Source organism: Alternaria conjuncta (assembly GCF_024043145.1).
Source record: "Alternaria conjuncta strain BMP 0040 chromosome Unknown scaffold_2, whole genome shotgun sequence".
Taxonomy (NCBI): domain Eukaryota; kingdom Fungi; phylum Ascomycota; class Dothideomycetes; order Pleosporales; family Pleosporaceae; genus Alternaria; species Alternaria conjuncta.
Genome location: NW_026250091.1, coordinates 240,699 through 266,356, shown reverse-complemented (window position 1 = coordinate 266,356; position 25,658 = coordinate 240,699). Strand labels below are relative to the sequence as shown.

General features: G+C 54.5%; 9 protein-coding genes across 9 annotated transcripts; 5 read left to right on the top strand and 4 right to left on the bottom strand.

Annotated features, from left to right (window-relative positions):
• Window positions 1-202: 202 nt before the first annotated feature.
• J4E85_001180 (uncharacterized protein) lies at window positions 203-1,522 on the top strand (the record flags this gene model as incomplete). The annotated part of the gene is made up of 2 exons (XM_051465468.1): window positions 203-1,223; window positions 1,284-1,522. The coding sequence occupies 2 exons, from the start codon at window positions 203-205 to the stop codon at window positions 1,520-1,522; spliced, it is 1,260 nt and encodes a 419-aa protein (XP_051330025.1).
• A 154-nt stretch (window positions 1,523-1,676) lies between these two features.
• J4E85_001179 (uncharacterized protein) lies at window positions 1,677-3,139 on the bottom strand (the record flags this gene model as incomplete). Its single annotated transcript, XM_051465467.1, has 2 exons — window positions 1,677-2,897; window positions 2,951-3,139. The coding sequence occupies 2 exons, from the start codon at window positions 3,137-3,139 to the stop codon at window positions 1,677-1,679; spliced, it is 1,410 nt and encodes a 469-aa protein (XP_051330024.1).
• Window positions 3,140-3,508: 369 nt separating this feature from the next.
• On the bottom strand, window positions 3,509-7,160 carry J4E85_001178 (uncharacterized protein; the record flags this gene model as incomplete). The annotated part of the gene is made up of 3 exons (XM_051465466.1): window positions 3,509-4,575; window positions 4,625-5,429; window positions 5,478-7,160. The coding sequence occupies 3 exons, from the start codon at window positions 7,158-7,160 to the stop codon at window positions 3,509-3,511; spliced, it is 3,555 nt and encodes a 1,184-aa protein (XP_051330023.1).
• A 3,502-nt stretch (window positions 7,161-10,662) lies between these two features.
• J4E85_001177 (uncharacterized protein) lies at window positions 10,663-12,179 on the top strand (the record flags this gene model as incomplete). Its single annotated transcript, XM_051465465.1, has 5 exons — window positions 10,663-10,887; window positions 10,949-11,072; window positions 11,120-11,342; window positions 11,401-11,734; window positions 11,787-12,179. 5 exons carry the CDS (start codon window positions 10,663-10,665, stop codon window positions 12,177-12,179), a joined length of 1,299 nt encoding a protein of 432 aa, XP_051330022.1.
• An 830-nt stretch (window positions 12,180-13,009) lies between these two features.
• J4E85_001176 (uncharacterized protein) lies at window positions 13,010-13,939 on the bottom strand (the record flags this gene model as incomplete). The annotated part of the gene is made up of 1 exon (XM_051465464.1): window positions 13,010-13,939. One exon carries the CDS (start codon window positions 13,937-13,939, stop codon window positions 13,010-13,012), a length of 930 nt encoding a protein of 309 aa, XP_051330021.1.
• Window positions 13,940-14,770: 831 nt separating this feature from the next.
• J4E85_001175 (uncharacterized protein) lies at window positions 14,771-20,062 on the top strand (the record flags this gene model as incomplete). The annotated part of the gene is made up of 1 exon (XM_051465463.1): window positions 14,771-20,062. One exon carries the CDS (start codon window positions 14,771-14,773, stop codon window positions 20,060-20,062), a length of 5,292 nt encoding a protein of 1,763 aa, XP_051330020.1.
• A 1,347-nt stretch (window positions 20,063-21,409) lies between these two features.
• ISY1 (NineTeen Complex (NTC) component) lies at window positions 21,410-22,165 on the top strand (the record flags this gene model as incomplete). Its single annotated transcript, XM_051465462.1, has 1 exon — window positions 21,410-22,165. The coding sequence occupies one exon, from the start codon at window positions 21,410-21,412 to the stop codon at window positions 22,163-22,165; it is 756 nt and encodes a 251-aa protein (XP_051330019.1).
• A 375-nt stretch (window positions 22,166-22,540) lies between these two features.
• Window positions 22,541-23,225, bottom strand: NIP7 (ribosome biosynthesis protein nip7; the record flags this gene model as incomplete). The annotated part of the gene is made up of 3 exons (XM_051465461.1): window positions 22,541-22,666; window positions 22,727-23,029; window positions 23,097-23,225. 3 exons carry the CDS (start codon window positions 23,223-23,225, stop codon window positions 22,541-22,543), a joined length of 558 nt encoding a protein of 185 aa, XP_051330018.1.
• A 204-nt stretch (window positions 23,226-23,429) lies between these two features.
• On the top strand, window positions 23,430-25,472 carry J4E85_001172 (uncharacterized protein; the record flags this gene model as incomplete). The annotated part of the gene is made up of 1 exon (XM_051465460.1): window positions 23,430-25,472. The coding sequence occupies one exon, from the start codon at window positions 23,430-23,432 to the stop codon at window positions 25,470-25,472; it is 2,043 nt and encodes a 680-aa protein (XP_051330017.1).
• Between the last annotated feature and the right edge of the window lie 186 nt (window positions 25,473-25,658).

Below are 25,658 nucleotides of genomic sequence, written 5' to 3'. Positions count from 1 at the left end.
GGACGCGAAGAGGGGTAATGTGTTGCTGAATGCACTCTCGAATTAGCCTCCGTGAACACAACAGCTGCCTACTCGTTCCTGAATCTTGCAGCCGTCTCTGTCTGCCCGATAGACCCCTTTCCGGCGTCTTCCGCTTCAGTTGCACATCGCCCCTTCTCAATTTGCATGGCTGGTAATCGCTACGCCCCCACTGCGCCAGGCCATGGATGCATTCCCGTACATCTCTCCGCAACTCAAGTACTCAGGCTTGACCAGGAAAGAAAGAGGAGGGCCGGCAACAAGGGAAAAGCCTGCTACCATGGACCAGGCTAATTCACCAGGTACCAATTCGGCACAAGCAGACCCCATCAACACAGCTCGGGAACACGACTCCATGAACAATCGCAGCTACGCGATTCCATTCCCCGGTAGCATGAACTCATCCGAAGATGACCTTCCACCATTTCCGGATGCCGAGGTTTCCTCACTGGCACTGGACAATAAGCCCGGTGCACGTTTGCACTACACGTACTACCCTGCATCCAAACCTCACGGCGGCCATCCGAACCCTTTCTCGCAAACGCTCATCGTTTTCCTCAACGGGCTCATGATGCCAAGAAGCTCATGGGATCCTGCCATGCGCAGCTTTCTGGAAAAGAGAATAGTGGGGCGTCTACCGTATCCTGCTCTGTTGAGCTACGATAGATATGGTCAAGGAGATTCAGATGCTGATCCCGACGACCAGCAACCACCCCCGTCCCACGGACACGACGCGATATCTGCAGTCAAAGCACTGAAGCAATTTACCCTACAAATCTGGAGGGAACACCTTGACGTCAACAAACCTACGCACTACCCCTGTCTCATCTTTGTATGCAACAGCATCGGCTGCGCACTTGCAAGACTCTTTGCGCAATGCTATCCAGGAACCGTATCTGGTCTGTTGTTCCTGGACAGCATCATGGCCAACTCGGACTACCAAGACCTGTGGCCGGACCCCGATGCACCAGACTTCAACTCGCACACACTACCCGAAGGTGTCACACAAGACGAAGTACGAGCTACCAGAGAAAAGTATAGAAGAATGTTCCATCCCGACGTTCCTAGTCAAGAGGGGTTATCCAGACGTAATCTGCCACAACTATTACCCTACGCAGATGCACCAAAACTCGAGGGCTACTTGGGCAGAGGCCCGTACCTCACAGTCGTAGGTCATGACTGGGAAACGTTTGCCGAGCAGTCGTGTACGTACCTGTCTCTTTCCAAGTCGACGCTTGGACTACAGAGACTAACCCGGCAAATAGACGAGGGTACAATGCAGACACCCAAGATTCTGACCATGACTTATGCCAACCCCGCTTGGCGTCGCTACAACGAAGGTCTCTGTCGCATCACGGACGAAGGCAAAGCCATAGGTCCCATCACAGCTGTCCGCTGTGGCCACTTTATCCAACAAGACGACCCCAGATTCGTGAGCGATGAAATGGTCAGCCTGCTCGATAGAGTCGTAAATCGAGTTCAGCAGGTTAGCCAGCGGGACTAAAGTGTGAGCATCTCTTGGAGCCAGAGTAAACCAAACAGGGCTGTATAAAGGGTCCGTAGATATTGTCGTGTACATGAAATGCCTAGTGTCTAACAAACAAGATTGCGTAAGGATCGAAAGGTCGCGCGTATATACAAGGATGTGGCATCCAATCTCAGAAGTCGTCCATATCTCCCATGAAATTGTCCTCGGTTGCGTCAACAGCCTTATGCCCCGCACTCGTGCTGTTGCTGTGATCTTCTTCTTCTTCTTCTTCAGCTTCAGCCTCGGCCTCGTTGTCGTCTCTTTGCTCGAGCAGCTTCCTCTTCTCCTCGTCAGCCAAGCCCGCCTTGTTCGCAGCCTGCATCCTCACGCTCAATGGTCGGTTCTGCATATAGCTCTCCATGTAGCTGGCTCCCAGACTACTCGGATATCCGTAACTGCCCGCTTGATCCACATCGTCAACACCACTCCCGTGTAAGCCGCCGACGTAAGTATCGAAATTCGTGTCGTCGTCTGCGAGGTCGTCAATTTCGAGTTCAGCACTCGTAGCTGGTGCGGTCGAGTAGATGGGGTCTGGACCTGCGGTGTCCGGGATCGTTTGCGTGATGTGTTGGTGCAGAGCGGGCGAAGGGTCGAGGAATGTGGGTGTCGCGGTCTGTGTAGGGCCCAAAGGTATGCTGGGGGACCGTGGGGAGGCAACTGGGGGGATGTGGGCGGCGGCGACGGATATGGGTGTCGGGGCTTCGGAGAGGAGCTTGGAAGCCGAGTTGATGGCGTTGGTCATGGGGAGAGGTAGGCTGTGGTGCACGGCGTCAGGGCGTTGGACATGGACTGGCGGGTCCGGGGTGGTGAGTCGCGGATCTATCATGTCGTCGAGCGAAGCGGTCGAGGTGGAAGCCGATGTTGCGACGCTGCTGGGCGAAGCCAGAGGTGGTTCGGCGACGGTGTCTGCGGGAAGGACGGTCTGGCCATGGATGACCAGACTGACTCTCTTCCGGCGCGATCGAGGCGTGTCCTTGTGCCGCAGCGCAGACTTCTTGGCTGGCAGCCTCAGCTGGGCTGGCTCTCGCAGCGCCATGGCCGCGGTGTCTCGGGCGTCGCTCGTAGGCTTCGGGTCGTCTCGGGCGTGCTCAGCATGTCCTGCGGCTGGCGTCTTCTTCTTTTCGGGCGAGCTGTCGCGCGCATCGAGCAAGGGAAGGAAGACGGGCGTGACGAGTCCATAGAGCTCGCGCTCCCGCTTGTGCACGCGCGTGTGCTTCTTGAGCCGCATCCTGTCGTCGGGCGCCGGGTCGAGCGGTGCAGCAGGGCCCGGGGCAGGCCCTGGGCAGCTCTGCTCTGGCACTGCAGGCGCAGGCTGCTGGCCGCCTGCCATGTCGCGGTACCGGTCTGCAAGCTAGGCCCAAATCAGTCTCTCACGGCACGCAGAGAAGGGGCCGGGACGCCTACCTCGTGGCCATGTCTGCGCAGCTCGGCCTGCTTGGCCGCGATGTAGTCCCGGATGTCGGCCTCGAGCTGCTGCCTCCTCAGCTCGACGCTGCGGGCCAGGGCGTCCAATTGCTCTCTGGTGCAGCCGGGGACCTCGGCCAGGCCCGCGTCGGCGGTGAGAAGCATCGACTGCAGTTCCGCGTTGGGCATGTGCCGGGCTGGCGTCGGTCGCCTTCGCGTGCTGGTAGAGGGCGGAGAGGTCAGTCGTCGCGTACCTGGTGTCGGGAGCGCCGCATTCGGGGGCTGACGGGCGGTTGGCCGGCGCCCAGCGTCGCAAAGCTTGATCGCCTCCGCCGCCGGTCATGAGGGGCAGCGCTCAGGGTGCCGCCCTCGCACGCTTTCGACCCGCCCAGCTTCCCACACACGCCTTGCCCTTTCAGGCAGCGCTCCGTGGGGGCTCTCCCATGCACAACACACGTACATGTACATCCGCTCCGGCATGTGCCAAGCCACCCTGCTGACCGACAAGATAGTGCATCAGGAACCGTCAGGAGCTGCCATTGCTGTCTGCTCGCCTTGCTACGAAAGCCATACAGGATGCAACCTTTCCAGGAAGCCGGCGTCTACGTTTACAAAGCTTCGCCAAAAGTCCATCTCATACACCCTGCGCGTCTGCGTAGCCCACGTCACCCCTTCACTGAGCCTCCGACACTCGTCTGCGTCCTTGCCCATGACCAGGATCAGATCCCTGGCAACTCTCACCTGGTTTCCCCATATCCGTCTGTATTGCTCCATCATGTCACTCACGATCTTGTGCGTGTTCCACTCACTGAGTGGCGAGTCCTTAGGCATGTATCTCCAAGCCCAGTACCTGCCGCGATCGTCTGCGAATGTCTCATTCCCACTAGCTTGCATTGGGTAAAAGTGCGGAGCAGACCACAGTCGCAGCGCCGAAAACCTGGCAGAGCCATGCTGAGCCGCGAACTTGTTTGCCGCCTTGACTATGTAGTCGCGATTCAAGGGTGTAGGATCCGCCAAGACAGCCTTGAATTTAGGTCTGGATTGGGCTCGGAAATCAAGGTAGAAATCTAGCGCGCGGTTGGGTTCGGCGGCGGCAGTTGCAACACCTTTAACTTGGGGTGTGTAAGCACTTTGTATGATGCCGGCTTTGTACAAGGTCATAACCACGGTACGTATCCTTTTACGCCATTCTATCGGGTAAATATCGTAGACAGGATCAAGCTTGCTTCGCTGATTGCGTCTCAGGAGCTCATCTCGATCTGTCCACAACTCTGCTGGCATATATGGATTGCTGACATGGCTTCTTCGATCAGGGGTTCGCTTAGCTCTTTCTTCTTGGTCAAACAGCAGGGAAGACCGGAATGGTAGGCCGTGCTCGGAAGCAAGAAACTCTTCCGTCTGGTAGAATAAGGCGATGGCGGCGTAAGCCTGGAAAGCCTCGTCAACGATTCGACGTTCACTTTGGATGAGAGGTGCCATGTGCATGAACTTGCAGAGCTCGAACGGGCCTGTGTTGATGTCGCTCATGACAAACTTGTCCATGGCCGTTACCATGGACTTGTGCTCCATATACCGGCCGAGGCCACCGGGCTCCAGGTCGCCCATGTGCAATGCCTCTTTCTCAACTAGAATGCAACTGTTAGTTGGTGTCACTCTAAGCGATGATAAACTCACCCCTGTGTATTGACCGTTGCCCATGGCTCCCGCACAGCTCTCGAATGAGATGTTTCCCTTGGATATCGTATTCTCGCTGACGGCGTAGAGCCGTTCTTAGCGTGTCCATAAGCTTCGAAGGAGAATCCCTGAGTTCGCTTGGTATCACAGAAGCACGTTTACGGTCAAACATAGGTAAGAAATGATCGTAACCCAGTGACCTGTCCGCCCATTGAAACTGTGGGATCAGCGTTCCATGATTACCGAATGCGTCGAGTTCTCTCTTCGAAGGGAGCTTGTCAATCGCTTTTCCGGCCAGAACACTAACATGAGGGTCGTTCGCCAACATGCGCCGCAATAACACTGCTCTTGAATCGTTCATTTTCTGCGATCCCTCGTCGGATTTAGCTTCGGATGCATCGTCTGAAGCAAATGACTCTTCATCAGAAGCAGATGACTCTTCATCAGTGCTGGCATCGCTGGCAATTTTCCACCACTTCCACTTTGTCCTCCGGTGTATCTTCCCAACAATCTCTCGGGGGAAGGGTGGCTGCGACTTGTCGCCAGGTGCGCGCCTTGGATATAAAAGGGCATCCTCTATTTCGTCGATCTCTGTGAAGAATCGCTCCTTGTATATCTCATCAATCGGGATGGGAAAAGCTTCTGCGCCAAGCTCGAAGTCATCGAGCATGCTAGGAACATTCTCTCCAGGCCGAATGCTGCGAACACGTCTATTCTCACGATCATTTGTGATATGTTGCACTATGTGCCGAACTCTGACAAGCATGTCTTTTCCCTTCCTACATTTGTGGGTACGTAAAAATGCCTGTCATTGTTAGCTCCTTCAAAGTAGATATCTTGACACTTTACGGACCTCTTGTATTTTGCCCTGTAGCTCATCTGCACTCCGACCGGGCGGTGCATCCCAGATATAAACATTATAATAATCGTTGAAGTTCAACGACCAAGCCCTGCAGGCGGTGGCCTGTTCGAAAAAGGCGTTATCGACCTCAACTGTGACGGTGTATTCATGTTTTGTAGACCTGCCACGTCCGGCCTTCTCGCGGCTCAGCCAAAACTCCTCCTTTGGTGGTTGGATTACGAATTTGCCAGTCACCGGATCATGAACCAAAACACGAAGGTCGGCCGACTCCATTGCTAGGCACTCAAGGAATCGACGATTGAGGGTATCGTCACGCTTGACGATACCGCAGAGGATGTTGCGTGATTCCTTAAAATTGTACGACCGTCCCGAACTAGCACGACCACTAATCCTATGTTGCGTCGTTTTAGCTTCGGCGCCGTCGACTTGGAAATAAGGTATGAAACCGAGAAGCAGGAGGCATTGACGATTCACATCGCCCACAAACTTCGTCCACTTTGGAGCCGGGAACAACCGATACATTGACAGTATCGTGAGCTCGAAGAACTCTTCCCAGTTTCGACAAAGCGCAACGGCATCGGCGAGCTCGGAGTCTTTCGCGATGATAGAGAAGTGAAACCAGCCGCTGCGGTTGAGAGCGCGCTCGTTACGGTAGTAGTACATATGGCGGCCACAGACCCTGATCTGGATTCGCTGTTGGGCGTCGATAATGTCCATCAGGGCGAGGTCTTTGGCAATGTCTTTTGGTGCATCAGCCCCATCCCTTTCACGCATGAAGTCCGCACACGCGTCTCGCATGTTCTCAAGACTGGGACGCTCCAGCTTGAGGCAAACATCTCGTAAATGTTCCCTTGTCACACCTTCGCTTTGCAGGAGTTCCTCTATGCTGCCGGCCTGGAGTGCGATAGGCAGGAGTGCACTTGATGCCAAAAGAAGTCGACAGAAGAGAAAGTTCTTGATCTCACAAATCTCATCCAAGAGCGTCTCGATCTCGTCGTGAGGAACTACGGGAGTCGTCGTCCTTGGGCTTAAAAACTCAGGAAGATATTGGCCTGGCGCGCGCTCGAAGTTGACAGGCGTCTGAAGTCTCCTGCGCATCTGTTCCTTGGTCTCCATTATGATGGACTTCTTGCCCGTCGCGGCTTGTCCGGTGGCTTGGTGCGAAGATGTCGGTGCGGCAGGGCCATCAAGCTGAGATGCCTCCACACCTGCGCAATAGTCTTCATGTTCCTGCTCACTGATCATCAGAAACATATTGATGAGCTCGACATAGCGACCTCTTTCGTAGCCATAAATATCTTGAATGGGGTCCCACTGCTCTTCCCATTCCTCTTCCTCTTCCCTTGACATCGTCTGGGCGCGCTCTGCATATACTTGGTTCAAGTACTGTTCTTCGCGCCTCTTGATCTCTCTAGATCGCATGTCCCGTTGACGACGATCGAGTTCCTTTTCGTATCTTTTAAAGAGCTGAAACTCCAGCTTCACCTTCTTTGCTTCGCTCTGCGCCTGTTCCTCCTCCTTCTCCTGACATTCCCTCACCCAGTGATGCCACCGCTGCTCTTCATGAACGACTGCGGCGGCTCGTTTGCCAAGCTTCTCGAGAGCCTTCACCGTCTCGTGTTTGTTGTTTTGCAGTCGGTCCAGATATACCGTGTGACCATAGTTATTGTCCATTGCAAAGAAATGGCGATGATGCAGTTTGCGCGCTCGGAGTACACGATCGAGCAGAGTGTATCTTCGAAATAGATATCTCTGTAATTCAGAGATTGCTGTTGTTTGCGTGATATCGTTGAAGTCTTGAGCGATGAGGGATCTGGTAGTGTTTGCGAGGTACGCAGGCAGCTCCAATGAGTCGAGGAGGCCATTTCGCCGCTTGTATCCCTGGTAGAGAGCTGCGTAGTGTTAGAAACGCTACGACAATAGCGACTTCTGCTTACCGTGGCATTGCCAAGCATGAAATGGGCAGAATTTGCCATCTCGGGAAGTGGCTTCCTGGCTGCACTCCGTCTGTGCATCAATGTCGGATAGCAGCCGCGCGCAGCATGTCGGGGCCATGATGGGAACGAGGAAGCCAAGCAGCACCTAGGGCACAAGATCTCTCGAGCGTGGTTGAGCATTCGGGTGCGACCATGTGGACAGTCCTGGGGAGCGCGCGGACGCTCGAGCCAAAACGCTAACCACGTGGCCCCACAGCCTGGAAAGAGCGGTGACTCGGCCTTCTGCCGACATCTGGAGCCACCACTATGATGACGGGATTGATGGTATGATTGACTCCATGTTGTTTATGAATAATACAGCCCCCAGCAGCAGGAGTGATGGATTGATGAGCCGATGCGACTTGTTCGCGCGCAGCCCCCTCGAGGTCTAGCCGCCTTATGCGCGCGACCTAGGTAATCCCAGAGCAAGCTACACGTGCCAGTTTAGCACATGGCGCTCGCCATCGTTTGCCAGAGACTCTAGAGACGAAGCAGTAGCGCGCCCAGTCGCCTCGTCGACTACCAAATCATCTAGCTCTACATAGTTCTTGGATCCACGTGATCCACGTCCGAACACTTCCTTCACAGATTCTCCGCTGACCGATATATCTGGCGTCTTCTTGCTCAATTGTCGTGTGCTCAATCGGTTCCCCGAGCTCCCAGCGTTGGAAGGGTTCGATCTTGATTTGCTTTTACTCTGGCCCGTGTAGCCTTCCATCGCCGAGTTGAACGCCTGCCTGAAAATGACGCGAAGTACGGGAATCGAGGTAGCCACGATGGCCATGGAACACTCTGCGACGGCCCATATGATGGAGTTGTACGATTCATCTGTGGCTGTTAGCAATGATCCGTGCACGCCTTGAGATGCCTTACATGATACATCCTGGACTGTCAATTTCTCAATGTATGTGGATCTGATAATTGACGTAACTCCAGCTCTTCAACCAGGTCAGCGCAGTCTTCAATCCGGCAATGCATGAACTTACAGTATTCCCAGACTCATGGCGACACCTGCACCGATCTTCTCTGCGGTACGCATTTGCAGATTCCAAAGGATTTTCCACGGCAGCACAGCAAGACACACATCCATAAGTGCTGACCACACTGCGTCGCATGTCAGCTAAGGAATCAGGGTACACACTTTGAGGCTGTCTGCTCACCAGCTTGGAAACGCCCATACACGACAGAGGGATGCTTGTCAATGCACTCGCCCGGTATGAGGTCCACAAAGGTTTTGGCCAGCGGTTTGCATTGTACCCATGGTATGACGGTGGCAGGGACTGCGAAAATCGCCAGGGTAGAGATCGCAAAGATTACGAAAAGTCTGACCCGTCCGTCCGTCAACCGAAGCAAAGTGAGTCCAAAGGAGATCTTGCTGAGCGCAATAGCGACGGTATATATCGTCAGTTCCGCCGCGCCGATATACATCATTTTATCAAGATTGCGCAAATCGACTAGCGTAAAGATTAGCGTTCCGAGCTGTGAAGTGTGCAATTCTCCTTTGGCAACTTACGGTCAAGTGTATGTTTTCCGTAGCCTATGTTGATAGACAGTTGGTTTATGGTAACTTGGACCAGAAGTAAGATCTATGTCGTATGAGTCAGCTGCTCTTTGCTTAGGGATGTTGTGGCACTTACCCAACTGACGGAAAGTGTGCAATCGTCCAGCCACAGCTTCCCTTGACGCTGCCGAATATAAAGCCGCGAGAACAGAAAGACTGCGGAAACAGAAACGAGCGACCAGGTGACGACGGACATGAGCGGTCCATGGCTCTCGTCTGGGTTGCTAACCCAAGAATCGTAGGCAGCCATTTGGATTGGACTCAAGAATTACGCAAAGGAGAAGGAATTGAAGCGAATGCTCCTTGGCGCTATATCAAGATCCAGTTGTGGTGCTTCGTTACGATGCTGACGTGGGACAAGGATCCAGTTTATATCGAACGATGTCGAGTATACTTAGGGTTGCGGATGTAATTTGGCCACCTGGGTAGTGGCCGGTATTCACCCTTTTCCTTGGGTGGTGGGTACCCGGCTGAGATCCGTCTCCTATAACGCAAACTAGAACATTGGGGCTGTTCTGAAGTACAAACTTGGCATATGCTTGTGGGGACGCTTAGAATAGTACGTAGGTATCATTGTTCGCCGCCAATCATGCAGTGGGGTCTCTCTGCGCGAGACTTGAACTCGCATGCGACCCTACTTGGAGCCCACGCCGGGTAATGCACCGATCTTGTTGCATTGGTCCCCGAAAGTGGTTTGTCACCCATGATCGGCTTTTGGAAACTATAACATCTTCAGTCCGACGTTGTCCCTGCGTTGGGCTCTGACTTGGGTAGCGAGGAATATACCTTCAACCTACTAGCACGTATGAACGACGGCCTAGGTAGACATCATGCCCGCTAGACCACATGCGCTGGTCTCGGATGCGTCTTGGCCCGATGTGTTATTGCCGGCGGGTTTACATGCCCAGGTGTTCACCAGCGCAATCTCCATTTCCGCCGCATGGAAGTAGGGCGAGGGCGGGATGCATAGATCACTCAATCTTCTTGCAGCCTCACGCGTGTTGAAAATAGATAACCCGCTTTTGATCGATGCGGGCAACGTTCATCATCTCTGTACAACGTTGGTCAGCCAAATGCGGTAAAAAAGGCGAGATCTAGCTGCCGATCTAGAGGCTTAACTACCTAGGTACCCACCCGAACACGGTCCGGCGCGCTTGGATCGCCGTTCAGGGCTCAAAAGTCTTGGGACACTCGCTCGACATTCCTACGATGTACCCAGTGCAAGCCTAACTTCTTGCCTAGGCAAGGCTCGAGCGCTTTATTCTCCTTAACACCAGTCGCGGGATTTAGCAAACCCGGGAACGGACTGAACCATATGGCTCGCGCGAGCGGATTACGGCTGGTCAAGGCGTGCAGAGAGAACGCCCACGTCGATCTCTTTGCTCAGGCCCTCCACCCTGCGATTTGAAGCAAGTAAAGCGGGCTGTCATGACTGTGCTGGAGGGTACCTGACCCCGGATTGGCATCTCTATCGGCGACAGTTAGATGGAGAGTCATGGCGGCCCACGTATGTGCAGCACTCATTTGCCACTATGAAACTTAAACGATCCGTCCCTGTCGCTGACCGCATCTTCCTCAATCCAACTACACGTCCTTCCTTCACACTCTTTCCCGAACATCCGAGCTTGTTGTTGCAAACATGAGGGTCTCAGTACTATGCAGCGCATCGCTCTTCTCATTGGCGACCTTCGCCTTCCCTGCGAGCATGCTCAAAGGCGACATCAGTGAAGCGACCCTTGCGGAAATCACCGCTTTGACAGAGAATATCTCAAGAGATTTCGAGAGTAAGCGATCGGGTACCCACGTCAAACGTGCATTCAACGCAGAGGCTCAGCGCATCAGTGTCACTGGTGACCATAAATACGTGAGTAGCCCTACCGAGATGCGCGACATGTAGTTGCATTTGCTAACGACTTCGTTGTCAGATTGCGCCAGGCCCCAATGATCTCCGTGGACCCTGTCCTGGTATCAACGTGATGGCAAACCACGGTTACCTTCCCCGAAATGGCATCTCCACAATCACACAAATGACGACGGCCGCCAATGAAGGTCTGCATGCCTTTACGCTCTTATTCACGGACTGCTAACAAAGTCAGTGTTTGGCATGGGCCTGGATCTTTCCGCATTTCTGGCAGTCTACTCCGCCGTCATGGCCGGTGATCTCACCTCCTTTTCGATTGGCGGCAAACCTAAGACTGGTGGACTCCTAGGCGGTGTCACCTCATCACTCGGCCTTCTCGGAGAACCACAAGGCCTGAGTGCGTCACACAACCGCTTCGAGGTTGATGGATCTCCCACGCGAGGGGACTTGTACTCAACGTATGTCATTCCCGTTTCTTCTGCATGTTGCATGGTCAGCATAACTCATTACTCGTAGGGGCAACCCCATCTCTCTCAACTTGGACTATTTCGAGCAGCTCCTCTCTATGCCTCTCGGCGAGAACGGGATTGATATCCCCGTCTTGACCGCGTTCCGCCTTGACCGCACGAAGCACTCGATTGCTACGAATGGACATTACTTCTCAGGCCCACTCACGGCCCTTGCCCTTAACCCCGCGACATATCAATTCACCTACCGTTTCTTCGCCAACCACACTGCTGAAAACCCAGAAGGCTACCTTGATGCCGAGACACTCATGTCATTCCAGGGTGTTACTGGAGAGAAAGGTAATTACAAGTGGGCTCGTGGGCAAGAGAAGATCCCCGAGAACGTGAGTACCCACGGTAACACCATCCGCTTGCATTCGCTAACACACATCCCAGTGGTACCGCCGCGTCATCGGCGACGACTACAGCATCCTGGCCTTCACTTCCGAAGCCCTTTCGCTCGAAAAAGCCCACCCCGAATTAATCCGAATCGGCGGAAATACTGGCCAGCCAAACACGTTCACTGGCGTCGATGTTGACGACTTGACAGGCAACGTTCTCAACGCGCAGACGCTTCTCGAGGGTAATAACCTAATGTGCCTTGCGTTCCAGGCTGCCAGCGAAGCTGCTCCTGACGTCCTCCGCGGATTAGTTGGCAACGTCTTGATCGCTGTGCAAAAGTTGGCTTCTGTTCTAGACCCGATTATTGCGGAGCTTGGTTGCCCCGAGCTGATTAAGTACGATGCAACCCTGTTGAAGGCTTTTCCTGGTGCCGGAAGTGGGATGTAGAGTGCGACTCTATGTCTAGCGAACATGACAATTAGACTTTTTGCCTTCAAACCCTTCTTGTATTAATATCACGAACCTTTTGTTTACCTTACTTGTCTTTATTTCATCGCACTTCGCTAATTTGAAGCACATGTGGCACAAACTACCGTGGTACTCTTCCGCTATTCGATGCTTCTCGTGTATGCGTATATATCATGTGTCTATCGCAACGCATTAGATCTCTAGTATCTCCAACTATCAGATACTTTTCCGCGCCATCTTGGTTTCCATCTCCACAGCATCTTCTAGCGAGTTAACGGCGATGTGCCATGCTTCTTGTGGAGTGAAACGTCGTCTGAAACCGTGAAGATCACGACGAGTATAGAGGAGACGAAGAGATTGAGCCTCTGACATGGTAGACTGAACTGTGTGGGCGTGGCTGAAAAGTGTGAACACGTTAATTAGGATTGATGTACACTTGCATGAGCGCACTGTCTACTTTCTATGTGTATTACTGTAGCATATTTCCTCATATGCTTCGCAAGCCAGTCCTGTCCTCCTCAAACAGAGGACGGACTTGTCGTATAGTCTACCTTGCCACGAGGCGTGCGACTTGGTTTCTTTTCCTGTCAACGACAGCAGCTTTGCCAGCAAGTTTACTCTTCAAGCTTCATGAGAGCTGCGGTGGGTATGCCTCTGCCTTGTCATGTCGTCTTGCATTCCAAGGTGACGTATCGCTTTTATGACTGGGAAGGAATGGCCTGTTCATCCACGATACCGTCTGTTGCCCAGCACAGCCGCATGCTTGCGCCGGCTTGTTGATGTTTCCACCGTAATGCCACCCAGCAGACTCAGTCGCCGCCTTCCTCTTCTTTCCGCTTTTCTTCTGCCTCAGCCTTCTTCTTGTCCTCCCATTTCTGTTTCTTTTCCAACAGCTTCTGGAGATTCTTTGCGCCGTTAAAGACACCATACGTCTTGGCACTACACGCCGCACACGTGGGATCTTTGCGATATCTCTTCAAAGCGCAAGGCTCGCAGAAGTAGTGTCCACACTTGGTGATGATGGGGCTCTTGTAGGGCGTCTTGCAGATGATGCAGACAAACGGTATCTTTTCGAGTTGCGCCAGATCCATTCCGTCTTCGTCCTTTTCCTTCTCATCCCTGTTGGCAGAAGCGACAACGGTGCCTCCAGGTTTCTTGCCTTTGGTCGACATGTCCCACTCGCGGTCTAGCTTCCAGCCTGCCGCGTAGTCTTCGCGCGCGTGCAAAAACTTGCAATTGTCGCCGAAGCCACAGAAACCAGTCTGCTTGTAGTCCTTGCACACATCCGGCGTGTAATCTGTAACGGTAATCGTCCGTATGTTTGTCGATGCTTTCATGGGTCCTACTTGGCGACTGGGAGCGTCGGGGTTCTTCTCTATGAGTTGGTGAGGCTTCGTTCGCGTGCTGCCGAGCAGGTTCTTGGAGCTGAGAGCGTCTCGGGCATTTTCGTCGTACCAGTTTGACTGCTTCGTCGCATCGTTGCTTGCTTCCATGACCGCCGAGCGATTTGCTGCGTATTGCGTTGTACTTGCAACTGCCGCGTGCGTCTTCTGGTCTGCAGTCGACGCCTTGAGTGCGTTGTCGTTGACTTTTCGCCGCTTCACCACGCGGCCATGCTCGCCCTCTCCTTCTGAGCCGGAAGAGAAATCCGAATCCGACTGCGGCAGCGGCGCCGGGGCCACCTTCCGGGGCGCAGCTTTTGCTGCTCGCTTCTTGAACTTGACGACGGGTGCTTCCATGCCGGGGGTTTCGTGGGTGGCGGAGGTGCGAGATGTTGGACATGTAGGAGTGAGGCACAGAGAGGCAGCCCAGCTGTGGCTGATTAATTCGACGTCACGTGATGCGGTCCGGGATGCCGGTCGTGGGGTAATGCGATGCGCGTCGTGCTTGGGTTGCTCCAATCGCACACGCAAACAGCCCCTCGGCCCGCGGCACTACCACGACAGTCTCGCAGTCTAGGCAGCAGACGTGCAGCAAGTGCCGGCGCGAACCAATGGAGGCGCAGACGTAGCTTTGTTGATGTTGTGGATATGTTATGGGTATCAGCGCTGGCTCCATGGCGAAAGCGTGAAAGCGGCAAAAGCGCACGGTCGCCTCATTTCGCTCTTGTGCACAACATCATGCGCTCTACCATGATCCCTCCTCTGTCGCCTCTGTAGCCCCTCCAGCCCGTTCGGCATTCCCTTGTTTTTCTTTCTTCGCCATTCCGCGCCCCTGCCTGGGGATGCGCCTTTGCTTCTTTTCTCTAGTGTGACGGAAACGCGACCGAGTGCCAGCAGCCGCTGCCGTGTCCCCAGTCGCTTTCCCGCGCGTCCTTGCCCCCCAAACCCTTTGTGCATTACACCCACAGCCCGACAGAGTGAGACGTACCATCGCTCTTGTCTCTAATACTACCCGGAAAACACCCCCGCCGCCGCCTGCCGCCGCGATACGCGCTCGCCGCCCACTCCTGCCCTGCACCGTTCGCCCAACGCATCCCGTCTCCGCCCGCCGTCCCGGGCACGTCTACGTGGAAGCGGGGGAGCCACGCCAGGAGATGACCCAATAGCAGACGCATCCAGCGACTCTTCATGGCTACAGCAAATCCTCCACCGGGCGCGCTCTCGGTGGAGCACCACAATGGCGCCGACCCCTTCCTCGCCGCACCGCACGACGCCCACCGGCAGCGATACTCGGCCTTCGACAACTCGCAATTCTCGCTGTACTTGAACGGATCACCCCTACAGGCCAAACGCGCTCTACAGGCACACTTGGCAGAGACGACGCGCAGACTGCAGGAGACGTCGCATCTGGGGAGCGCGCTTGTTCAGCAGAGAAAGGAGCTAGAGGACAAGCTGCACGAGGTCGAGCAGCAGCAGCCAGACAACGACATCGGGCCAGAGCTGCGCCAGAGGCTGGCCGAGCTAGAAAAGGAGTTCAACGAGGTTGGAAGGGAGACGGCTCGCGCCTTCCTCCCCAAGTCTCGCGTACCCAGTGGCGAGACGGATCCCACTGCCGGTGGCTCCATCTACTCCAGCGACGCCATCCAGTCACCCACCAAAGTGAGCGTTCCGTCGCGGAAGCAGAGGAACCAGCAGCCCAGCCGCATCAATGACATCGCCCTGGCCACCGAAATCTCCACCTCTTTGCTTTCCCAGCTCAAGGACCTCCAGGCCGTCCTCCTCGAGAAGGATGACGCCCTCAAGGCGGCTGATCTGGACCGATCGCAGCTCGAAATCGAGGTCGAAGGCTTGTCGCAACGTCTGAGAACATTGGACGAAAGCGAATCGCGACTCAAGGACGTCAACTGGAATCTTGAGACACAGGTTCGCGAGTCGGAAACACAGTTCAAGTCGGCCGCAGACAAGGAGCGAAGCCTCAATCATGCCTTGGATCTCGCACGTACCGAGAGGTCCACTTTGGAGAAGGAGTTGGAAGATTTGAAGCAGATGTATACCAAGCTCAACGACGATCACATCAACAAGACCAAGCAGCACGAGACGGAGCTCTCTAGTCTGCGGCGAGTCGCGGCCATGACGGAGACGGAAAAAGGTGCAATGCAGCGCAAGGTCGAAGAGCTCATGACAAAGAATCAAGAGCTGGCTCAAGCTGTCGCTTACCGCGCAAGATCAGAGCATCGTGGCCGATCTGACAGATCGTCTGATGACGACCGTGGTGTCAGGCAGCAATCTCGAACGCCTGAACACTCGCCTGAACCGTCTCCAAGCAAGGCCACTCCGCGCCACGGTATGCTCGAATCGGAAACACTCAAACATTCGCTTCAACACGCCCACCGCATGATTCAGCAACTCAAGAACAATATCCATCGCGAAAAGACCGAAAAGATCGAACTGAAGCGCATGCTCCAAGACGCTCGTGATGAAGTAGACGCTACCCGCGCTCAAGTTGGACCTGGTAGCGCAAGCAAGCGAAGGAAGAGCGACAAGGATGCTTTCAAGAAACCCGCTCGACCAGATCGTCTTGGGGCCTTGCGCAACGTGTCGCACGAGATTGTAGAAGACGACGAGTGGGAAGAGCAAGAGGCCGTGCCCGACACCCCAAGTCGGCCACCGCACCCATCCAACTCTGTACCCGGCTCCTTTCCAAATGCACTCAGCTCCGTCGCGGGAACGAGCGCATACGAAAACCTCGACACTGCCAACGAAACCTCAGATGCTGCTTTCGAGACTGCCAACGAACGCGACGGTATGGCAACTGAGTCCGACGCATTCCAAACCGGAGCCGAGACCCTCGACGGAGACAGCAGCGACCAGCTGACTGAGACCGAGGCCGGCCCTTCCAACTCTGCTGCCCGGCGTAGTCGACCCTCAATCTCACAAGCTGGTCGCATCAATTCCTACCGCAGCACTGCTTCTGCCTCTGGCGATGAATACGATTCCGATTTCAGGACTCCTCTTCACCACAAGACTTCGCGCTTTACGTTAAGAGCTAGAGACAGCAGTTCGCGGAGATCGACGCCGAGAGGGTTAGATTTCTTTGCAGGTACGCCCCCAGCGTCAAGAGACTCGCCCGCGGGCTACGTCAGCAGCAGCAACGAGAACACTCCCGCCCAAGGCAAGAGTCTATTGGCAGAACTCAACGACCTGAGTGGCGATGACGATGATGCTAGTTCCATCGAGGGATCACCAAGTCGATCCAGTGTCGTATACTCAAGCCATGCCACGCCAGATCCACTAAGAAAGGCTGTTCTCGGAAGGTCGCTTCTTCAACCCGATGCTCCCAGGCCAACTATGGTTGATTCGGGCACGATGACCGAACAGGATGTCCGCGAGCCTATTTCCATATCCTCTATATCGAGTCAGAACACAGAACCGTATGCTGCTCGCTTGCCTACATTACAAGTCTCTGCCCTGCATTCGCAAGGCACAAGCCCGCGAGCTTTGCCTCGTCAAAATCTCGACGTCTCCATGGTCACCTCACAAGACAGTGAACCCAAGCTTGCACTTCGGCCAGCCCTTGGCTTCTCTTCCGTCTCCGGTCATGCTACTAGTCCCCAACCCCCAGAGATACCTCAGCTGGCTGTGTCCTCTCTTTCAAGTCAGGGGACCGAGCCAACAATCCCTTCAGCTCCGTTGTTCGCATTATCTCCGCTTCATGCACAAAACACGGCGCCACATACCGTACCCACTGCTCCTCTGAATATGTCGTCAGTGGCTGTTCATAGCACCGAGCCTCGCCTTATTGCTCCTCCTGCTCTTGGGGTGTCGACAGTATCGTCTCATGGCACTGATCCTATTGTACCAGTGCTGGTGAAGGACATTACACCTTCTTTGGACATCTCCTCCATTTCGCATCAAACTACGGAGCCGCGGAAGGCGACTGCCCCAACCCTAGTGGCTCCAGCAGGTCTTTTTACGTCTGCTATCTATGCACAATCGACCGAGCCCGCACAACTAGCCGAATATGTCTCGACAACGGAGTCAAATCGAAGCCCTGACGATATGCTTCCGGCATCTCCTGCCCAAGATATCGGTCACAGAGAAAAGCGTGCACCACTCCAAATGTCAAGTTTGTCTGCCCACGAGACTGAGCCTAGAGTCACACCCTACAAGCCGACGTTGTTACAGATGTCACCTTTGGTGTCTCGCTCGACTGAGCCCAAGGATTTGCCTCGTGTGGTCCTCTCTGCATCTTCTACGACATCGACTAAGTCGACAGTACCCCGCGCGCCGGGAACCAGTAGACAACAATTCTCTCCACTTTCTGCACAAGTCACGAAACCTATTGCGCTACGACAGCCGCAACTCGTGTTGTCCAGTTTCTCCGCTCGCTCTACGGACCCGGTGGCAGTGGCTAGAGCAGATCCGTCACAACTATCTTCGTTGTCGATCCAGGCATCCAATCCCATTGAACCTTTGAGGGTAGCACCGTCGACCATCTCCGTACTGTCCTCGCTGACTACTGAGCCAATTGGACCCGAGCGGCCAATTCTCGCTAATTTCTCTGGGGTTTCGTCTCAGGCCACCACACCCGTAAAGCCAGAACAGATACCACTGCAATTGTCAGCCGTCTGCGTACTGCAGACCGTGCCGATCCCACTACCTGTTCCTTCGGTGTCTCTACATCACAGTTCCGATGTGCGGACTGTTCAAGACACTCAGCCTGAGTCGCCAACGCTCCCGGCATTTTTGCCAACACCGACAAGTCGGCCATCCACAGCAAATCGTGTTTCTGTCCCTGCTATGACATTGTCCCCTGTTGCTGCGCAGGATACTGAACCATTGGCTCCTCCGCGACCTGGTACCGCTCATCGGGCCGCCGCGCCTTCCGTAACCACTAGTGCTTCTTCTCAGACAGAAGCATCGGCGAATAAGCAAGTATCCACGCCCAAGCTCAGCTACTTCGATACTCTACTATCTTGGAATAAGAATACCACGGACGCTAACACCCCACCGGTTGATAGCAGGGATGCTAGCACAGCCTTTCCACCTGTCAGTGTCAATGCCGCCAGTAAGACTCCCCAAACGCCAATGGCCGATGGAGCTACACAGACAATGGTGTCTGCTCAGCAGATCGACAAGCTGCTGCTTGCTCGAAGTCAGCGATGGAGTAGTTTGATAACCACGTCCGGGCTTGAAAAGTCGCTGTCGCCGCCGGAGTCGCCTAGCAAAAAGCATGTCAATGAGACAAGTCGAACACCCAAACGCCCAGGCAGTTCGGGGAGCATGCGCTCTCGCGCTGCAACGCCTCCTCCTCTGCCTTCGGATCATAAGGAAGTCATCGCCGCGGCTTCTCTCAAACCAATCTCCCCAGGCACAATGGGCCCGCCTACAATGCCTGCATCCGCCTACAAGAAGCGACCGCATACGCCTACCATCAAGACTGGTAACAACACTCTCACTCCCAGAACAGGCGGGACCACACCGCGTGTGCGTCGACAGTCACAGCGTAGCGGAGCGTCTTCACCTCTTAGCCGGAGGTCATCACTATCTTCGTTTACTTCGGAAATAGACCAACGCTTCAATATTCCAGGGGGGCCGTCTTTTGCTGCCAATGGATTGCCACCCGGTGCGACAGATCCGCGCATGATCCAGGCCATCACTCAGACGATGATTGGCGAATATCTGTGGAAGTACACTCGCAAGACTGGGCGCGAAGGCATGTCTGAGAACCGTCACCGGCGTTTCTTCTGGATTCATCCTTACACTAGGACACTGTACTGGAGCGACCGAGACCCTCAGAGTGCCGATAAGACGACATTGAAGGCTAAGAGCGTAGCCATCGAATCTGTTCAAGAAGTCGACGACCCTAACCCTCTACCTCCTGGGCTTCACCAGAAAAGCTTGCTTGTCGTCACACCTGGTCGATCGATGAAGTTCACGGCTACAACAGGTCAGAGGCACGAGACGTGGTATAACGCTCTGAATTATCTGTGCCAACGGGTCGACGAGAACGATCAGCAAAAGTCGCCAACGAAGTCTGATCAAGACCAGAAGGCAGCTACCGCAGATGAGATTCAAGACGAGTTCAATGGCGGGTATCGCAGCTCTTCTCGGCAAACAGGCCGTTCAAGAGGCTCGATGTCCTCATACGTTACCCGGCGCACATCATCCCGGGATTATGGCCAAGTGCCCACGATTCGACAGTCGCATGTTACACCACATCGTGCAACCTCGACCGAGCCGCTGGCGCATGGATCTGTTTCCAGCCGAATCAACAGCATGCTCCGACCCAGCGTCACTGCTTTACGCGGATCCTTCACCAGTCGGCGAAACAGCAGGACCAGCGCTACAGAGTCGGCCACGTACGAGGAACCCAGCGCGTCCAACATGGATCTCAGTCGTGATATCCATGACCATGTTGAACGTGATCAGGACTTCATGCCCAATGTCCGAGCATGCTGCGATGGTAAGACCCCTTGATTGTTTGCATCAGTGTAGGAAAGCTAACGAGTCCACAAGGCAAGCACGATGTTGCACATCTTCATCAACATTCAATCAAAGGTCGGCACGTCAACTCTTCAGCTTCCAGGCCTTCGCTCTTCGGCTCCATAAGTTCGCGCGCGCAATCCCGAACTGAGTCTCGCACAGAGTCCCGGACTGAGTCACGTACGGAGTCACGTACGGAGTCGCGAACTGAGATGCGCAACGAGCAGCTGCGCCATCAGGCTGAGATGGAGGCAGCGAACTATGGAGCTGGTGCATAATCTCACCTTATACCTGAACCTTTCCTATTTTGTCATCCGCGTTTGTCCCGCACGACGCTTCTCTAGTCATCTGGTCTAACTGACGGTCTCTTTTCCTTTAGCACTAGTCGTTTCGTATGGGGGCCATTCCCATTTTCCTATGTATCTATCAATTCATCTTTCGGCCTTTGGACGTTACACCTCGGTTTGGATCCGGACGAAGCAGAAACTCAAATTCGAATGCCGATTCAAGGAGATTTGTGCATGGCGTTCAACGGTGAAGTATTTCCTGTTTACTCTGCGCAGTTCGCTCGACTGGGGTTGGAGCTGTACACTGAGATGACCTGACGCTTCCCACCTAGACTAGTCTCCGTCTTGTCTCCGTTCTACTAGAAGCGCATCTCAAACATATGCGGCCGATTCATTTTTCTCCCTCGACCTGCAACATTCAGTATTGTTTTACTTGTATATTTAGCATAGGGGCGTTATGTAATGTCTGTACCTGGGCTTAGAAGTGTAGCGTCGACTGTCTCTGGTCAGATTGATAAAAAATAAAACAAGATCGAGATTGATTGCACATTGCATTTCGTCCTTATAGTGCAGATGATTGCTTCTTGCCAAGAGCAAAACTAGACACAATGTCAAAACAGGCTGCAAGAGGGGTCGTCAGTGTGCTATGAATGGAGCAATAGTCTTGCAGCACCAAAACAAATCAAGACGGGATTGTGGCGGTCCCGAATTCCAAGTGGGTACGCAATAACGCCAAGACAGTAGGCCGGGACACTAAACTTTTGCTCCAGCCAACGCGCCTGTCACGTTGAGTCTTTCGTCGACCACGACAACACGAACACCAATCGCGCATCTTGTTTCTGTCAAATCTTCACTTCTGCAACTGCGGGGCAGCATCTGTTTCTCTTGGAACATCGTATATTACGCCTAATAAAATCTCGCCCCGACAAGACACCAAAGCGCGCCACGGCACGCCGTCTAGCTCCGACAGAAAGCTACTGCCATCGAAGGAGGCCCTCTCGCCCCTGCGACCTTACAGCAACGTGGAGCTCGAACCCGAGTCCGGACCGCAAGCATGGCGCGTAATTCCGAAAAAGCGCACTCGATGCTTTTCCGCTTCCGCGCTGCGCAGGCCGCGGAAGCTGGTATCATCGACATATCGCGTACCCGCCGCCCCAAGCTCATCACCTCTGTCAACTCGATTCCGGTTTGCGAGAAATGGCGCGGTCAGGTGTTAAAGGAGATTTCGCGCAAAGTCACAAAGATCCAGGACGAGGCCCTTTCAGACTACCAGATCCGCGACCTCAACGATGAGATCAACAAACTCATGAGAGAGAAGCACATGTGGGAAAGTCAGATAAGAGGCTTGGGGGGACCGAACTACATGAGAGGCGGGCGAGTGCTTGACGAAGAAGGGCGGGAGGTGCCAGGAGGAGGAAAGGGATACAGATACTTTGGACGAGCAAAGGACCTGCCGGGTGTCAAGGAGTTGTTCGAGAGGCAGAGCAGACCGGAAGACGACATGGACAAGGGGCGCGAAAAGAGGAGTGAACTGAGGCAGAAGGTGGATGCGGGCTACTACGGCTACAACCTAGACGAAGAGGACGGCACGCTGCTAGCATATGAAACGGCCAAAGAGCAGGAGGCCTGGGACAATTTCATGTTGCTCGGCGATGAACTGGACGCAAAGCCGAGCAAAACACAGAAGGAGTGGATGGAATTACCCGGTGACGTGGGCGACGGCATACGATGGCGCATCCCAACCCTTGACGAGGTCAACAACGAGCTAGTCGAGCGCAGGAGGAGGAAGCTTCTTGAGAAACTGGGTTGAGCGCGGAGTTTCGGCAGTGAAGTGTGTAGCAGCAGACTACGACTTTCCAAGTACAGCTTCTACTTGGCTGGGAGACGAGAATCAGACATTGATACCCTTGCCGAGCGACCGGCTTCACAAAACTTATGTAGATTAGAATCATTGGGACAAGCAAGAGCAAGTCCAAATCAGCATGACAATGCAAGTGGTGCATGATGCTCTGGTCATTCATGCTTAGATACCATCAGATGGACTACTCAGCGTATTGTCATAGTGAATGCGAGTGGGTAGCAAACGGATATGCCGTGCACGCGAGCCTTGGTTTCTGGCCCCGGTTGTGGCGAAGCAGTAAGCTTCTCTTGCAGAGTGTCCATGGTCGCACAGGCTCCCGGCCGCTCAAGTTGTGAACAAAGTGTCTTCCTCTCTCAGGTATTCTCCGATATCCGCTTGTCTGAAGGTGACAATACCCGTAGGATCCAGTTTCCTCGCCTCAGCCGTCGATCGTGCACTCACACCAAAGCCCTGATGTTACATGTTAGCCCAAGATCCGGTTCATCGCTTTGCAGCTGGCGGCCGACTTACCAATGGCGTATCGTTCATGCTCAGCACAACAACACCTTGATGTTCCGGGCAATCCTCACTCCACCGTCCGACATGCGCCTTGAGCACATTGCCGCCGTACAGGAAGGGCATCTCGCCGTTTTGCTTGACCCAGACCTTGTATCGTGCGTGCGGGGCGATTACACTCAGCGCGGTGATGTGCAGGCGGAATTTGCCCGTCTTGGTGAATTTGCCCAGGCAGATGCCGAGAGAGAGGAGGTTGTCGCGCGCGACGGATGTGGCAAGATTGGCGAGGGACTCGCGGACGTAGTAGACTCGTGAGCCCTATGCGTTGATTGTTAGCAAGTTGAGCTAGCTGGCGACGGGTGGGGGCGGTTGGAAGAGTGAATACCTGGACGCGGAAGACATTGCGATCCGACCCGCCTGTAGGGTCGGCGATGAGGTTCGATATGCCCTTTCCGCAATACGTCGCGAGCTTCTCAAAGAGCGTCTTGGTCTCTGGTTCTGTGAGCGGCCTCATCGTGGGCGTATGTAGACAAGTGCTGAGTTGAGGTTGGGGCTGGGCGCATGTTCGCAAAGTCGACCTCTGCTGCCAAAAATTTGTGGGGCGCATGCTAGCCGGGCTAGGCTCCTCCGCAGCCTCCGCCAAAATTTCAGACAGTCGGGTGTGCAATCCCCAACCAAGCCTGACCGTCGCCCACATCGGCCCACGAGCACCTGCGCCATGTCTCGCGTCCCGGCTGCGAAGAGAAGGCGGCTGTCTCCGCCCGAACACGGCGAGCATGCCAGCGGCGCGGCCGAAGACCACCAGGCAAGCTTCGTGAAGAACGCCGCGAAATGGCATCTCGAACAAGACTACGAAACGCGACCGCGCAGACTGAAGAAGCAGAGGGAGAACAAGAAGCTGCCCGTCAGGACAACCGAGGGATGGGTAGCGGCGCCGCCCAATGCGCAGGATATCAAAGAGGAAGAATCCGACAGCTTTCTCGCCTCTGGCAGCGACGACGGGGCGCTCGAGGCGTCGCATCTACAAGACGTGGACGAGGAGAAGCCCAAGATACCAGCGCGACAACAGATACTCGACGCCAAGGAAGAGCTTGCGCGCATAGCAGGTCTGGTCAACGAGGACCCCGAGGAGCACGTTGGGGCGCTCAAGGCACTGCAAGCCCTCGCCGACTCGGACAACACTACCGTCAAGAAGCTGGCGTTGGCGACACAAGTCTCCATCTTCAAGGACATTATCCCCGGATACAGGATTCGGCCGTTGTCGGAAGAGAAGATGCAAGAGAAGATCTCAAAGGAAGTCAAGAAGTTGCGGCAGTTCGAGCAGAAGCTGGTATCCAGCTACGAGGCATATGTAAAGCACCTCGCGAGGCTAGCAAAGTCGAGTGGATCGGACAAAGAGCACATGGCTGGTCTGGCAACAGTCGCTGTCAGCTGCGCATGCAACCTGCTCAACTCGGTGCCGCATTTCAACTTCCGTGGAGAGCTGTTGAAGATTCTCGTTGGCAAACTTAGCACGAGGAGGGTGGATGCCGACTTTGTACGATGCAGGGAGGCCATGGAAACCCTGTTTGAGAACGATGAGGATGGCAACGCTGCGCTGGAAGCCGTCACCATGTTGACAAAGATGATGAAGAGCCGGAACTACCACTTCGACGAAAGCGTGCTGAACACGTTTCTGCACCTGCGGCTACTGTCAGAGTTTGCGCAGAAGGCCTCATATCATTCCGTCGACAAGGCGGAAGACCCAATGGTCAATGGCAAGAAGATGAAGCAGAAGCGCGAGTTCAGGACAAAGAGGTTACGAAAGGAGCTCAAGGAGAGGAAAGCGATCGAGAAGGAGTTCAAGGAGGCGGATGCAGCTGTCAGTCACGAGGAGCGTGACAGGATGCAGGCTGAGACGCTCAAGATGGTGTTTGTGGCATACTTCCGAATCCTAAAGGCCCGCTCGCCCAAACTCATGGGTGCGGTGTTGGAAGGTCTGGCACGATACGCACACCTGATCAACCAAGATTTCTTTGGAGATATCCTGGAAGCTCTTCGAGACATCATCGCCACCGCCGAGCTTACGGCCGCTGCCGCAGTTGAAGACGACGAAGACGCATCGGATGAAGATGACGATAACGAAGCACCCGAGCGCAACCTTACGCGCGAGTCTCTCCTTTGCGTCATTACAGCCTTTGCACTACTCGAAGGCCAAGACGGAGCGAAAACAGCGTCAGTCTTGAAACTCGACCTCAGCTATTTCATCACCCATCTCTACCGCACACTACATCCTGTCGCATTGAACCCAGACATCGAACTCAGCTCCAAGTCTCTCCATCTTCCCGACCCCAACGCTGCGACATCACATGCCGACACCGCAAAAATCAACGTACAAACCACCATCGTCCTACTTATCCGCTCCCTCTCCTCCGTCCTCCTACCCGCCACCTCAATTCGCGCCGTTCCGCCCCTCCGCGTTGCAGCTTTCGCCAAACAACTGATGTCCATATCCATGCATCTCCCCGAGAAGTCTTGTACCGCTATGCTTGGGCTAATAAATCGTGTCACCAAGACGCATGGCAAAAAAGTAGCGCCTCTATGGAATACAGAGGAGAGACGGGGCGATGGAGTGTTTGATGCACTGAAACCTGAGATTGAGGGTAGTAATCCTTTCGCAGGGACCGTTTGGGAGGGAGAGATTCTGAGAAGACACTTTGCGCCTAGTGTGAGGGAGGCGGTGAGTGGTCTGGAGAGGAATATTTTGGAGGCTAGTAGATAGATGGGGTTTTCACAGTGGTACAACAAAGCTGCGTCAGAGACACCGATGAACGAGTATCCCGGGAGCTCCGTGGTCATGGGGTGTACAGATGAGGATACGAGTAGAAGACAGAATGAAAATGACCGGAAGAGCAACGATATCGAAAGATGGCTTGGCTCATGCGATGGTGCATGGTGATACTCGTCA